Source organism: Dermacentor variabilis, chromosome 2 (genome assembly GCF_050947875.1).
Source record: "Dermacentor variabilis isolate Ectoservices chromosome 2, ASM5094787v1, whole genome shotgun sequence".
Taxonomy (NCBI): Eukaryota; Metazoa; Arthropoda; class Arachnida; order Ixodida; family Ixodidae; genus Dermacentor; species Dermacentor variabilis.
Window position 1 is genome coordinate 71,759,133 of NC_134569.1, and position 13,021 is coordinate 71,772,153.

Genomic DNA, 13,021 nt, shown 5'->3' on the forward strand with positions numbered 1-13,021 from the left:
ACTAGCATCGCACTGAACAATGAACCCTTTTGTATAGTCTGGCGATCGTAGCACAGGCTGGCTTGTTAGGGCACTCTTTAGGGCGCTAAAAGCTCTTTCCTTTGTCTCGTCCCAGACGACTGTTTGAGGCTCTGTCTTTCTTAGAGCATCCGTCAGGGGAGCCGCGATATCAGAGTACCTAGGGATGTACCTCTGATAGTAGCCGGCGACACCTAAGAACGACCGAATATCGGTCTTTGTGCGCGGTTGCGGAAAGTCTCGCACAGCGGCCACTTTTATTTCAGAGGGGCGGCGACGACCCTGACCAATCACGTGACCGAGGTAGACAACCTCGGCCTGTGCTATCTGGCACTTAGGAGCCTTGACTGTCAAGCCCGCTTCGCGCAGGCGGGTTAGCACTGCCCGCAAGTGTGCCATATGCTCAGACCAGGATGCGGAGAATATCGCTACGTCGTCTAGATACGGTAAAGCGAATTCTTGCTGTCCCCGCAACACTTTATCCATGAGACTTGAAAAACAGTATGGCGCGTTCTTCAAACCAAAACTCAACACTTTAGGACGGAATGTTCCCATTGGTGAAATGAACGCCGCATACCTACTAGCCTCTTCTGTAAGTGGAACCTGCCAATAACCCCTGACAAGATCTAGGGTGGAAATAAACTGAGCGCTACTAACTTTCTCAAGGCGCTCCTCGATGTTAGGGATCGGATAAATTTGATCCTTAGTGATGGAATTAAGCCTGCGGTAGTCGACGCAAGGACGAGGTTCCTTGCCCGGTACCTCAACTAAAATCAAAGGGGAGGTATAATCACTCTCACCTGCCTCAATAACACCGAGCTGTAGCATTTTCTTTACCTCAGCCTCCATAATATCGCTCTGGCGGGGTGACACCCGATACGCCTTGGATCGTACTGGCTCTGTGGAGGTAAGTTCTATATCATGAGTAAGTACAGAAGTCCTACCAGGCCTCTCAGAGAACAGACCTTGAAACTCTTGTAATAGCTGGTGTAGTTCGGTTTTCTGCTCAGGCGACAGCGGTGCTTTACTGATAAGGTCACTAATGACTTGACCGGTGTCTTCCCTGTTCGTCACTGAGCCTAGTCCCGGAAGCTCGACCGGAAGCTCTTCAGGAACGTTTATCATCATGCACACCACTGCTTCCCTTTGTCTATAAGGTTTGAGCAGATTACAGTGGTAAAATTGCTGTGCTTTCCGCTTTCCTGGCAGACTTACCACGTAGTTAACGTCCGACAGTTTCTGAACAATTCGTGCTGGGCCCTCCCACTGCACGTCTAGTTTGTTGTTTAGCGATGTGCGCAATATCATGACCTCATCGCCAACCTCAAAACGACGGGCCCTGGCTGTCCGATCATAATAAACCTTGGCCCTCTGCTGGGCCTTTGTCATTGCTTCACCTGACAACTCCTGTGCCCTTCTTAAGCGTTCGAGGAGCTTAAGCACGTACTCCACCACGACTGGGTCGTCGCCCCTACCTTCCCATGATTCTCGAAGCATGCGAAGCGGAGACCGAAGCGAGCGACCGTACACCAGTTCAGCTGGCGAAAACCCCGTAGCTGCATGCGGCGCGGTCCTTAAAGCAAACATCACCCCAGGCAGACACAGCTCCCAGTCAGTTTGATGTTCAAAACACAAGGCTCTCAACACGCGCTTCATGACGGAGTGGAGCTTCTCAACGGAATTCGACTGTGGGTGGTACACTGAGCTGTGTAACAGCTTTACCCCACACCTTTCGAGAAAAGTTGTCGTCAAAGCGCTAGTAAACACTGTGCCCTGATCTGATTGAATTTCTGCAGGAAAACCAACTCGCGCAAATATGGACAGTAGTGCATTAACTATCTCAACTGAGCTGAGTTCTTTAAGCGGCACTGCTTCAGGGAACTTTGTCGCTGGGCAGATCACAGTCAAAATGTGTCTGTACCCCGTGGCTGTTACCGGCAGAGGTCCCACAGTATCAATAACGAGCCGTCTAAAAGGCTCCGTAATGATAGGTACCAATTTCAACGGCGCCCTCGATTTGTCCCCTGGTTTGCCCACCCGCTGACAAGTGTCACATGTCCTCACGAAATGGTCTGCGTCCCGAAAACACCCTGGCCAATAGTACTCTTGCAAGAGACGGTCCTTAGTTTTCTTAACTCCTAGGTGTCCGGACCACGAACCCCCGTGTGACAAGCGCAACAGATCCTGACGATAGCATTGAGGCACGATCAGCTGATCGAACTCCACTCCTCTGCGGTCTAGATACTTCCGGTACAGGACTCCACCTCTTTCCACAAAACGCGCAGTTTTCCTGGCGATACCTTCCTTGACATTGCAGCGCACGTTTTCCAGGCTGCCATCCTTTTTTTGCTCGGCTATCAAAGCCGTCCGGCTGACTTTTAGCAACCTATCAAGTCCGTCTGACGTAGGCGCGATGAGCAAATCAGTAGATAGCTCTTCTAACTTTCCCGCGTCGGGCGTTTCCTCTCCAGTATCTGGCGCCTTTAACGTTACAGACTCAAGTTTATTCAGTTCGGGCGTGCTCGGAATATCAGCTTGCTGCGCCTCTGACCCTTTTTCGTTGTTTGATAACGTCGGCCCCGCAACTACCGCCTTTGCAGCGAGCTCCCGAACCTTCGATCTGGTTAAGGCCTGAACACTAGCTTCACCAAACAAAAGCCCCTTCTCGCGCAGGAAGTGATCGGACCTGTTTGAAAATAGGTACGGGTACTGGGGGGGCAGCATAGATGACACTGCCGCCTCCGTCTCAAGCGCTCCGAAAGGTCCTTCAATAAGCACTTTTGCTACCGGCAGACACACGCTATGAGCTTCCACGGCTTGCTTGATCCACGCGCACTCGCCCGTGAACATATGGGGTTCTACGTAAGATGGGTGAACTACATCCATCGTAGCTGCGGAATCGCGAAGCACTCGGCACTCTTTCCCGTTCACGAGGAGGTCTCGCATGTAAGGCTCGAGAAGCTTCATGTTCTCGTCAGTGCTGCTTATTGAAAAAAACACAACTTTTGGTGTTGTTTCCGGACACTGCGCCGAAAAGTGACCCGGCTTCTGGCACGTATAACAAACGCCCGCTCGCCTCATCTCGAACCGCTTTCTGCGTTCGGCTTCGGCTGCCGCCGTCTCCTTAGGTTCGGTCGCACTGCTTCCACTCGCATCCGCACTACGCGTGTTCCCCTTTGCTCTCATGGGTGTGAACTTCGGCCTCTCGAACTTCGAGCCAAATTCACCCTTTTGACCATCCTTAGCTCCGCGAGCCCGACGCGTCACAAACTCCTCGGCTAGCTCAGCGGCTCTAGCCACCGTACAAACGTCTGGCCTATCCAAGACCCAGTATCGCACGTTCTCCGGTAACCGACTATAAAACTGTTCTAGCCCGAAACACTGCAGAACTTTATCGTGGTCACCAAACGCTTTCTCTTCTTTGAGCCACTCCTGCATGTTCGACATAAGCCTATACGCAAACTCTGTATATGACTCACTTTTGCCTTTCTCATTTTCCCGAAACTTTCGACGGAACGCCTCCGCAGACAGCCGGTACTTTTTTAGCAGACTCGATTTTACTTTGTCGAAATCCTCTGCCTCCTCTCTATCCAAGCGAGCGACTACGTCGGCCGCCTCGCCGGGTAACAAAGTGAGCAAGCGCTGTGGCCACGTTTCCCGAGAGAACCCCTGCTTCTCGCACGTTCGCTCAAAGTTAACCAGGAACAAACCAATGTCCTCTCCAAGCTTAAACGGCCGCATCAGGTCAGTCATTTTGAACAATACTCGTTCTCCTGCACCGTGTGCCTGACTTCCATTACGAGCGCGTTCCATCTCTACCTCGAGACGCTTCATTTCCAAAGCGTGTTCGCGCTCTTCTTTTTCTTTCTGTTCTTTAAGTTCACGCTCTTCTTTTTCTTTCTGTTCTTTAAGTTCGCGCTCCTGTCTTTTTGACCTCTCCTCACCAGTCTCTTCGGGGGCGTGGGTTCGAATCCCACCGCTGCCACCAGATGTTTGGGATCCGGACTGCTGGTACGATCTGTTGGGAACTCGGCGCTGACGCCCGTGGTTGTACCTGGGTCGCAAGCCCCAAGGGTAGCGTTGGCCTGGCGGCCTGGGGTACAACTGGAAGCATCCGAAGGTCCCGGCAAAGCATGAGTCGACTGGTAACAACGAAACAACTTGTTTATTTTAACATCGCAAAGAGTTGGCGGTCAGGTTTGACCGAAGTAGAGAGACGGGAGAGCACTTCACTCAACAGAAGAAATCGGAGTCCTCCCTTTTGCGTCCGGGGGCAGCTGTTTTTATACTCTCGCAGTTGAGGGCAAGAAGGAACCCCTCAAAAGACGAGCACGTGAATGTACAATGGGCTAATGGTGACGCACACTGTCGTAGCGATGCCGTAGCACCATGTCGAGCACGATCTCGTAGCACCCTGTCGTGGCGCTGCCGGTCGGACACAATGACTGTAATGAGAGGATGGTCCCTGCTTTGGCATCGCCTGTTTCGGGCACAATGACTGGAACGAGATCCCTGCTTTGGCATCGCCTGTTTCGGGCACAATGACTGGAATGAGATCCCTGCTTTGGCATCGCCTGTTTCGGGCACAATGACTGGAATGCGAGGATGATCCCTAGGCGGTCGCATCGCCGCAGTCGCGCCTGGAAACACCTGGCGATGAGTGTTGCGGCGACGACGATCGGGCCAAAATGTCTGCCGCCCCGCCGCAGTCGCGCCGGCAAAACCACGTGTCGCAGGCGAAACGCAACAACAACCAAGAACGGCGGCAGGCGCGAGCCTTGGCCCTCACCGAACAACACGCCCAAGACCCGCACGCCCGGTATGTGGACGCAGCGGAATACAAGCGGGAAGGCTTCGCGGCAGTGGTCGTTGCGGCGGCTACCGGCACCAGAACAACGGCAGCAAGCGTGCGTTGCACGAACGCTACAGACGCTGAGGAGGTTGCCATCGCTCTGGCGATCACCGAGGCCGAGTGTCGCACCGTGCTCAGCGACTCGAGCAATGCCGTGCGCAACTTTGCCAAGGGGCGAATATGCGCGCCGGCGGCCGCCATCATCGGCAAGCTCCAACTTCAAGACTGCGGCAGCGCCGTCCGTATCAAGTGGTTGCCGGCGCACGCCGAACGGGTGTGCATCCTCACCGAACCACAACGAGACGGCCCATTCGGCGGCGCGAGCGCCTACTTTCCGCGCCACCGAGAGTGACCGTTCCGTGTGGTGGTTCGAAACCAAGGACAGATTGACCAGTTATGCCGAAGTAACCAAGTGTTACCGCTTAGCTCGACGGACAATGCCGCCTCCCCACCCGGCACTCAGTCGGGACGAGGCCGTCAGTGGTGTAGCTAGGTCGTCTGGCACCCGGGGCCCATAGGTCCTCTGTCACCCCCCCCCCCCCTTATGTAGTCGAGGAAGGCGAGGATATCGACAATTTCCGGGTTCAACAATTTCCGCACGTTCTCCGGGTCCCCCTCTCCTTCGCTTTCTTTCCCAGAGATCGCGAATGCAGCAAATATACACGCTGTTTTTCCTGCGCCAAATAACACAGGGTGCTGCACTGATAGCGTGTGATAAGCCCATGTGCACATCTTCTGTCAGATTGTAAGGCTTGGCAGCCAATACAAATGCTGCATCGTGAAAATACGACTCACGTCACAAGTAACAAAAAATATCTTTATAATAAAGTTTTAATTACCAATTTTAGCGGCAATATTGCATTTGCAAAATTGAAGCCCGACATTCATATCTCGCCCAACAACAACTTCACAAAAATCGTCGTAGGTACTATGGCACGCAGTATTTTGTCTGTGGGCAGCCCTGAACGAAAACAAAAATTAAATTGTCAGTGACGCTGATTTCCCCACCCTATTAGAAAACGCTACCTGCCTCCCCGCTGCGCGGGCGCCAATGCTATAACAATTACGAGTTCTCTTCATTCTGATCAATAAAGCCTTGTTTTCATTTGCTGCTATACGGACAAACGGGATTATCCGAGCTGCGGTACCACCGCAAGATTGGGAACAGAATAGCGCACGCTTCGCGTCGATTCTTGGCGTCACCATAAAAAAAGAAAGAAAAGGCCGCGGTGAAGCCCGTGCCAGCGAAAGCTTGCACTACTGTTGGTCTGCACTCGCAATGGAGAGGATTAAGGGATCAACGTCGCTGGTCCACTATTTCATATTTCTTTCGCTGCTGCCATATACTGGGCGCCGCCCGCAGTGCCAAAGTACTGTACGTTGTAGCACCCAAAACGATTTTGTTTAACAAGCTTTTGTTGAGTTAATAATGTGATTTTGAGTCCTCAATTCTCGAATTGAAGTGCTTCCTCTATAGGTACTAATTACGGGATTATTAAGGATATGGTTATTACTTATCTGCCATATTTTTCGCGCTACCGAGTTCCTAGTAATCACAGAAAGACATAACTTCATAGAATCTCGATCGGGAAATATCCTTACAAAATTCACGTTTCTTTTATAAAATTCTGTGCAGCTGATACAGACACTGTACTTGTGACATGAAGTCAGACAACAACAACAGTTTTCTGAAACTTTCGAGGGTAAGAAGGAAAGCGTGAAACACAACGGCAGGTTTCCCAGCGGCTTCTCGGAGCGAGCGGGAGAGGGGAAGTAAAAGCGAGCCGGACATCACGGTGGGCCCGCGACTACAGCCTGTCGAGTCATACGCCGCCAAACTCTTCGGCCGAACCGAGTCTGAAGACGATCCAGAGAATCCCATTCGCGACTTTTAACGGCCCCACTTAGGCAACGTCGCTCTCAACGAACGCTTCGCCGTAAACGCGAGCACCGGGCGCGCTGGTTGAACGCCCTCTTGCTGCTGTCTCTGTTCGTCTTCACTGCGCGTTCTGAACGGAAAAGGGACCCATTATTGCAACGCCGCACTGTATGTTTAGCGACTCCTGCTCCCAGCATGAACGCACAGCATGAGCGCACCCCACATGAAACGTTCCGCTAAGGCGAGTAGTTGAGCGACCATTTCGCGAATTAAATTTTTTAGCCCGCACATTCGTGCAATTATTTCGTGGGGTGTTGATAGAGCTGTAGCCGACAATTCTGCGGCGCAACGCATCGGGTGCATGAGCTCGGGCTACTGGATACCGGAGCATTCTTTGCAATTTGCGCCCGGTCAAGCCGGAGGAAAGAAGGGTGTCTTCAGGCGTATATGAGGGCGACTGGCCTATGTAAACGCTTTTTACACAACTGTTTAAGGCTAGTAGCGCCGCTCAGGACGAGCAAAAAAGGACAGAGGTAGGGGTAATCAAAGGGAGCGGAAAACAGGGTGAGCGCTAACTTCCAACTGAGGTTTATTTCGTGACACAAGACTACTTATACATTCGCAAACCATGTGACATCAACAAAGAAAACCAAGCAAGAAAACCGATAGCAACCAGGTGGCAACACATTCATACAGCCTGTGGCTGCAGTCGGAGATACGCCAATTCACTTCTTGATAATGATAATGAGGGTGAGCTAACACATGCATGGCCCAGACCAATGATAGCCTTTGCTTCGATGATTTCTCTTGTGAGCTGATTACGACTGCGACCAAGAATGACGCATTCCTCTAAGATAGGTTCGCAACCACACGTTTTGCAGTGCTGCGCGAGAAACCCCCCAGCTGTAATACAATTCTTGGCATTGTAACCATGCTCGCGCAGCCTGTCATTCAGGCATCGGCCAGTTTGTCCAACGTAACGTTTTCCGCACTTGAGTGGAAAAGAATAAACAACACAATGTGCGCAATTAACAAACTTATTTTTGTGGTTCTTGTCGCAGGAAAGAGGAGCTACCTTATTCGAATTCGTGAGTTTGCAAATCCTCATGAGCTTATTGGGGGCAGAAAATACTACACGAACGTTCGATCGCTGGGCGATTTTCTTAAGATTATGTGAGACGGTGTGAATATAAGGGATGACGCTAGTCCTACCCCGAGTAGTTACAGGATTATCTGCGTGCTGGTTGTCTTTTCTACACTGTCTAAGAATTCGTTCTGCTATTGACACTTGTAGGGACACGGGATAACCAGCCTGCGAAAGCCGTTCGCACTGAGAGGCAAAGCTAGACGAAACACTATGGTGGCACGACTTTTTCAGAGCATTATTAAGGCAAAGGTTAGCAATGCCTCTCTTCACCAACTTAGAATGGCAAGAGAGGCATTGCTGCAAAACGTGTGGTTGCGAACCTATCTTAGAGGAATGCGTCATTCTTGGTCGCAGTCGTAATCAGCTCACAAGAGAAATCATCGAAGCAAAGGCTATCATTGGTCTGGGCCATGCATGTGTTAGCTCACCCTCATTATCATTATCAAGAAGTGAATTGGCGTATCTCCGACTGCAGCCACAGGCTGTATGAATGTGTTGCCACCTGGTTGCTATCGGTTTTCTTGCTTGGTTTTCTTTGTTGATGTCACATGGTTTGCGAATGTATAAGTAGTCTTGTGTCACGAAATAAACCTCAGTTGGAAGTTAGCGCTCACCCTGTTTTCCGCTCCCTTTGATTACCCCTACCTCTGTCCTTTTTTGCTCGTCCTGAGCGGCGCTACTAGCCTTAAACAGTTATGACATACCAACTCGCCCAAACTGCCACGCTTTTGGCTTTTGACACACTCAGGCCCTCCGTGTGCGTGCGCCAGCTCACCTCAGCTTTCCTCCCCCTCCCCTCCCTCTGTATCGTTTTTATATTACCTCTCTCCCGTCCCCCAGAGTAGGGCAGCCAACCAGACGCATTTCCGGTTAACATCCCTGCCTTCGCATAATCCCTGCCTCATAATCAGAAAGTGGTTTTGGCAAGTAAAACCCCATAATTTGTTTTTTCTTCATATTTGCAATGAAATTCGACAGTTATACCTGTAAGAGGTTTGATTAGATTTTTGACGGTGATAAGATACTAAGACTGCAACGCTGCAACGAATAGAGATTAAATAGTTACAGCATTTGATAATTGAACGATTTCATGGCGTAAGGCACACCAGTCGTTGGGTGCGGCTGATTATACTTTATCCGTACTTCCCCTCACCCTCAGATTAAATGCAACAAACTGATTGTGTTTTAGAATTCGGATATCGCGGCCCCAAAAACTGGTCATGAGGCAAGTTGTGCAAGCTGACGGTTCATTAGGGCGGGAATTGCCCAGCGCCAGGCGTTATTCGCAACGCGAGCGTATATGGCGAATCCCGCACATCGTCCGCTACAGGGCGTCCCGAGAAGGGACAAAAGACAAGCGTTGTCCAAGCAAGGATATGCGTGGCAAAGAAAAGCATTACTTATGGGGTCACTCTACTAAGAAAGAAAATTTAGCTTCAGCCGCAGTTTTAATGGACTTTCCAGCGTGCAGCCGAAAGTGCCAGTGCCCGTTTGCAAAAGTGTGTGTGGGGGGGAAAGGGCGGAGCAAATGGCATATTTTGCCCCCCCCCCCAACTTATGAAAGGGGGGGGGCAAGTGCCCTCCTTGCCCCCCTAATAGATACGCCTATGTTAAGCCACCTGCGTTTACCGCGCGCGCCATGAACGCTGCGCCGACTCCGCCATTATGCTCATCGCCCGCAAGCGCCCAACGGCTATGCGGCTCGATCCGAAGAGCAAGAAGCGCGACCCTTTTAACGCTTGCTCATGACATGGATGGATGGATGGGTGGTTGCTATGAGCGTCCCCTTTGGAACGGGGTAGTGGGTGGCGCCACCAAGCTTTTGTTATTATATTGTCTAATGTCCTACCCATGTTAAAAAAGAACAAAAAGAAAATGAACACAGAAAACGCATGATGAATTCCCATAACCAAACAAAAAAAAAGTGACCAAAGCGCCGTATTGAGAAAAACGATGAAAGTACTCATCACTGAGGCCGTCATTGAGAGTGGACATATTGTTAGTCCAGCATAGTTCACATGAATTCTACACAGGAGAACGTGCGTTCTCCTTCAGTGCAAATGAATGAATGAATGAATAGATAGATAGATAGATAGATAGATAGATAGATAGATAGATAGATAGATAGATAGATAGATAGATAGATAGATGACGAATTCTCCTTTACCTTGGGAGTGCCGCGACATTTTTCGAAGTTGTAAAAGATCTAACACGCGCCTCTCGCACTTAAAAGGATAAAACTCAGCAACTGTGAAGTTTGTCAAACAGAATGCTAACGCTGATCTCTAAATGCTGGCCCTGGCGTCATAGGCATTATGGTGACAATGACGCAAAGTAAAAATTGCTGACGTAGTCTAGCAGTAACGCTAAGCGTGATGACGTCGGTGTCAAAAAAATAAAAGGAAGAAAGAAAAGGAAAGAAAGAAAGAATGAAAAAGAAATGTTATGCGCGTTATTTCTGGCTGCGCTCGCGTTTGGCGACTGCAGCCATCTCGGGAGTGAAGCGAACCAGTGTATCATGACGTCAAAGTGACGTACCAGCCCTGTGGTTTCGGCGCGAAATGAAAAAAAAAATAATAATGGAAGTCCGGCTTTTATTTTGTCTGCTAGTAATGAACCGCGTACCGCGAAATTAACGAAACTATAGTTTTGAAATGATATCGTAAGTATAAACAAATTGAGCGTTTCCTTTTTGTGACACTTTGAAGTCGTAACTCTGATTAACCCCCCTCCCTTCGCCCTACCCGTCTTTCTTTTTCTCTGTGATTTTTCAGTGTTCAGTGAGGTGCGGACCGGGCACGCGACAGCGTGAAGTCAGCTGCCCGCTGCGCGACCGGTGCGACCCGGCGCGAAGACCTTCCAACTCGAGCGCCTGCAACCGTGGGCCATGCCACGACTCAACGCCCGGTTCATCAACGCGGCTAGTACCTTAGAGAAGACGGCGGACGGATCCCGATTCGGGAGTTTTCGATGCCCTGTTGTCCCACCTAGCCCTCGGGCATTTGCCGGCTGTCCACCGTGGGCTGCTGCGTTGCCGCCGCCTGCACCCGTGTGATTTCGTGGTTTTTATGATTCAACGTGCAGTCGGATTGTTGTGGAACGCCGTCCGCGCCCGTCGTTGGTACCAAAAGTGCCAGCGCGTTAACACCATTTACCATCAGATGCAGATACTGTGGCGTGTCCCTCTCTCTCTCTTTTCGGAAGTATAGCACACCAATTTCGCTGTGCACGTGACCTTAAAAGTGCTATACATTGTACCACCCAAGTGTGTGCATCTGTATAAGGAGCGAGCGAGTCCGTGCAGCGAGTTTCCAAGAGTTCGTGGACCGTTGCGAGTGCGGTGACCGATTCTTCATCCAGCCTCTTCCCGTATTTCTTTTATCCTTTACATAATATAAAAAAAGCGTCACCAATGCAAACGAGAACGCCCGCCAAATCCAACCCCTTACCCTCTCCTAGCGCATCACCCCCGTCCGTCATCGCCGTTGCTCACGTTCCATTTCTCACCAAGCACCCTCTCCGCTCACGCCCCCACCTCCTCCCCCACTTGCTTTTTCGTCTGTTGGCGATAGTGACACACCACCAATGCCAAATAGTATTGCGCCTGGCATTATTGGGCCTTCGCAACCCCTTCACCCGACTGTCCACCGAAGGAGCCACCCTCATGTACCGGGTGGTGGACGTTATTGCTTATGGTACAGCGAAGTACATACCTTGTACCTGTGACTCCTTTTGAAACGTTCAATGTTTGTTGCTGCGTTGCAGCATTTTTTTTTTTCAGGTTATAGCAAACGACTTGATGAAAAAGAAGAAAAGTCGCAGTTGCGACAGCTATGTTCGAGAGCACGCGTGGTGCGTTTACCTCCCTTTGTATATTTATATATATATAAAATGGCAACGTTTCTCGACCTGTTCCAGATGTCTTCTTCGAACTAATAAGCACATCGGTTGACGTCTTGCGACTCGAGAGAATGCCTGCGTGTCGCATTGTTGATGTAACTCGCAAAACACAGCTGCTGCGGCTTTCGCGCGATCCTCGCAAAGGGCGCCGCGCGCGCGCTCGCGCGGGTTGCGACACACCTGCGGATTCCGCACGCATATCGTCGGACCTTCACGAGGAAAGGTGGGTATATTAAGTACGGAGAAATCGCGCGCATTCTGAATCGTACCGAGCGCGACCTTGACCATAATCAACAAATAAGTCGGCAGGAAGAGGGGAGAACAGTAGTTCAGTTGAAACCGGTTTGCGGAGCTTTCGTTTTTCTTTGTGTTGTCTTGCGCGTTACTTTCCGTTCTCTCGCTCCGGCGTCCTGGAAGCCGGCCAAAACACCGCGCGCGCGCGCCCACAAATGACCCCACCATAGTCCGATAGCATCCGGCGTGTTGGGAACGAACTACGAGCATGCGCGCGTGCCTGCTGCCCTCGCGAGTCGGCCGGCGCCACAGAAGCGGCGAAGAAGCACACGAGACCCGCAGCAGCGGTTTTGTGCACGCCGCTGGCTGCATTTCTAACGATAGCTCAAGACCCACCAGCTGTGCTCGCGCGAGGAGAAAAAAAAAAAAAATAATAACTCCGCAGCATTTTTTTCTTTCTTTCTTTCCGGGATCTCCCAAGCGCTCTACGACCTTACAAACCACGTTCGCCGTCGGCGCAACTATGGAACGTACGTCGCTCTTTGTAGCTGTCAGGCCATCACTGGTCGCTTCTTTAACACTGCTTTCGCTCGCTATGCTTTGCTTATTAACGCAACACCGATCAAAACAGCGTTCGCAAGTTTCAGCCGCGTGTGAGTCGCGCTCTTGCAAAGGCTTGTGTCATGCCGACATACAGCTGTGCGCTCTGGGCGTGTTCATACGCGATGCAAAGATCCCTTTCGCTGTAAGTTGAGAACAGCCGCAACGCTTTGCGCAAGCTGCAGGCAGGCGTCGTCAGGGAGCGCTGTTATCGCAAGCGACGTATACCGGGAGAAAACGTCCGCGGTTGAAATACTGGTGCAAGAAAAGGTGAAAGTGAACGTTGGTTGTGATAGATACGTGAGAAAAGGAAGGCCGCAGCTAGAATATTTTGGAACCACATAAAATTATTAGGCGGGAAGTCAACAACAATTCAAAAACATATCCTACA

At 50.8% G+C, this 13,021-nt stretch overlaps 1 protein-coding gene across 3 annotated transcripts in view; it reads left to right on the forward strand.

Moving 5' to 3' along the window:
* LOC142572077 (A disintegrin and metalloproteinase with thrombospondin motifs 7-like) overlaps nucleotides 1–11,804 on the forward strand; it is a 135,148-nt gene extending 123,344 nt beyond the window's left edge. For all 3 annotated transcript variants that reach the window (XM_075680900.1, XM_075680901.1, XM_075680902.1), the window contains one exon: nucleotides 10,671–11,804. In XM_075680900.1, coding sequence (XP_075537015.1) covers nucleotides 10,671–10,829 — 159 coding nt within the window. In that variant the 3' untranslated portion in view covers nucleotides 10,830–11,804. The remainder of the gene's footprint in view (nucleotides 1–10,670) is intronic.
* Nucleotides 11,805–13,021: the final 1,217 nt, after the last annotated feature.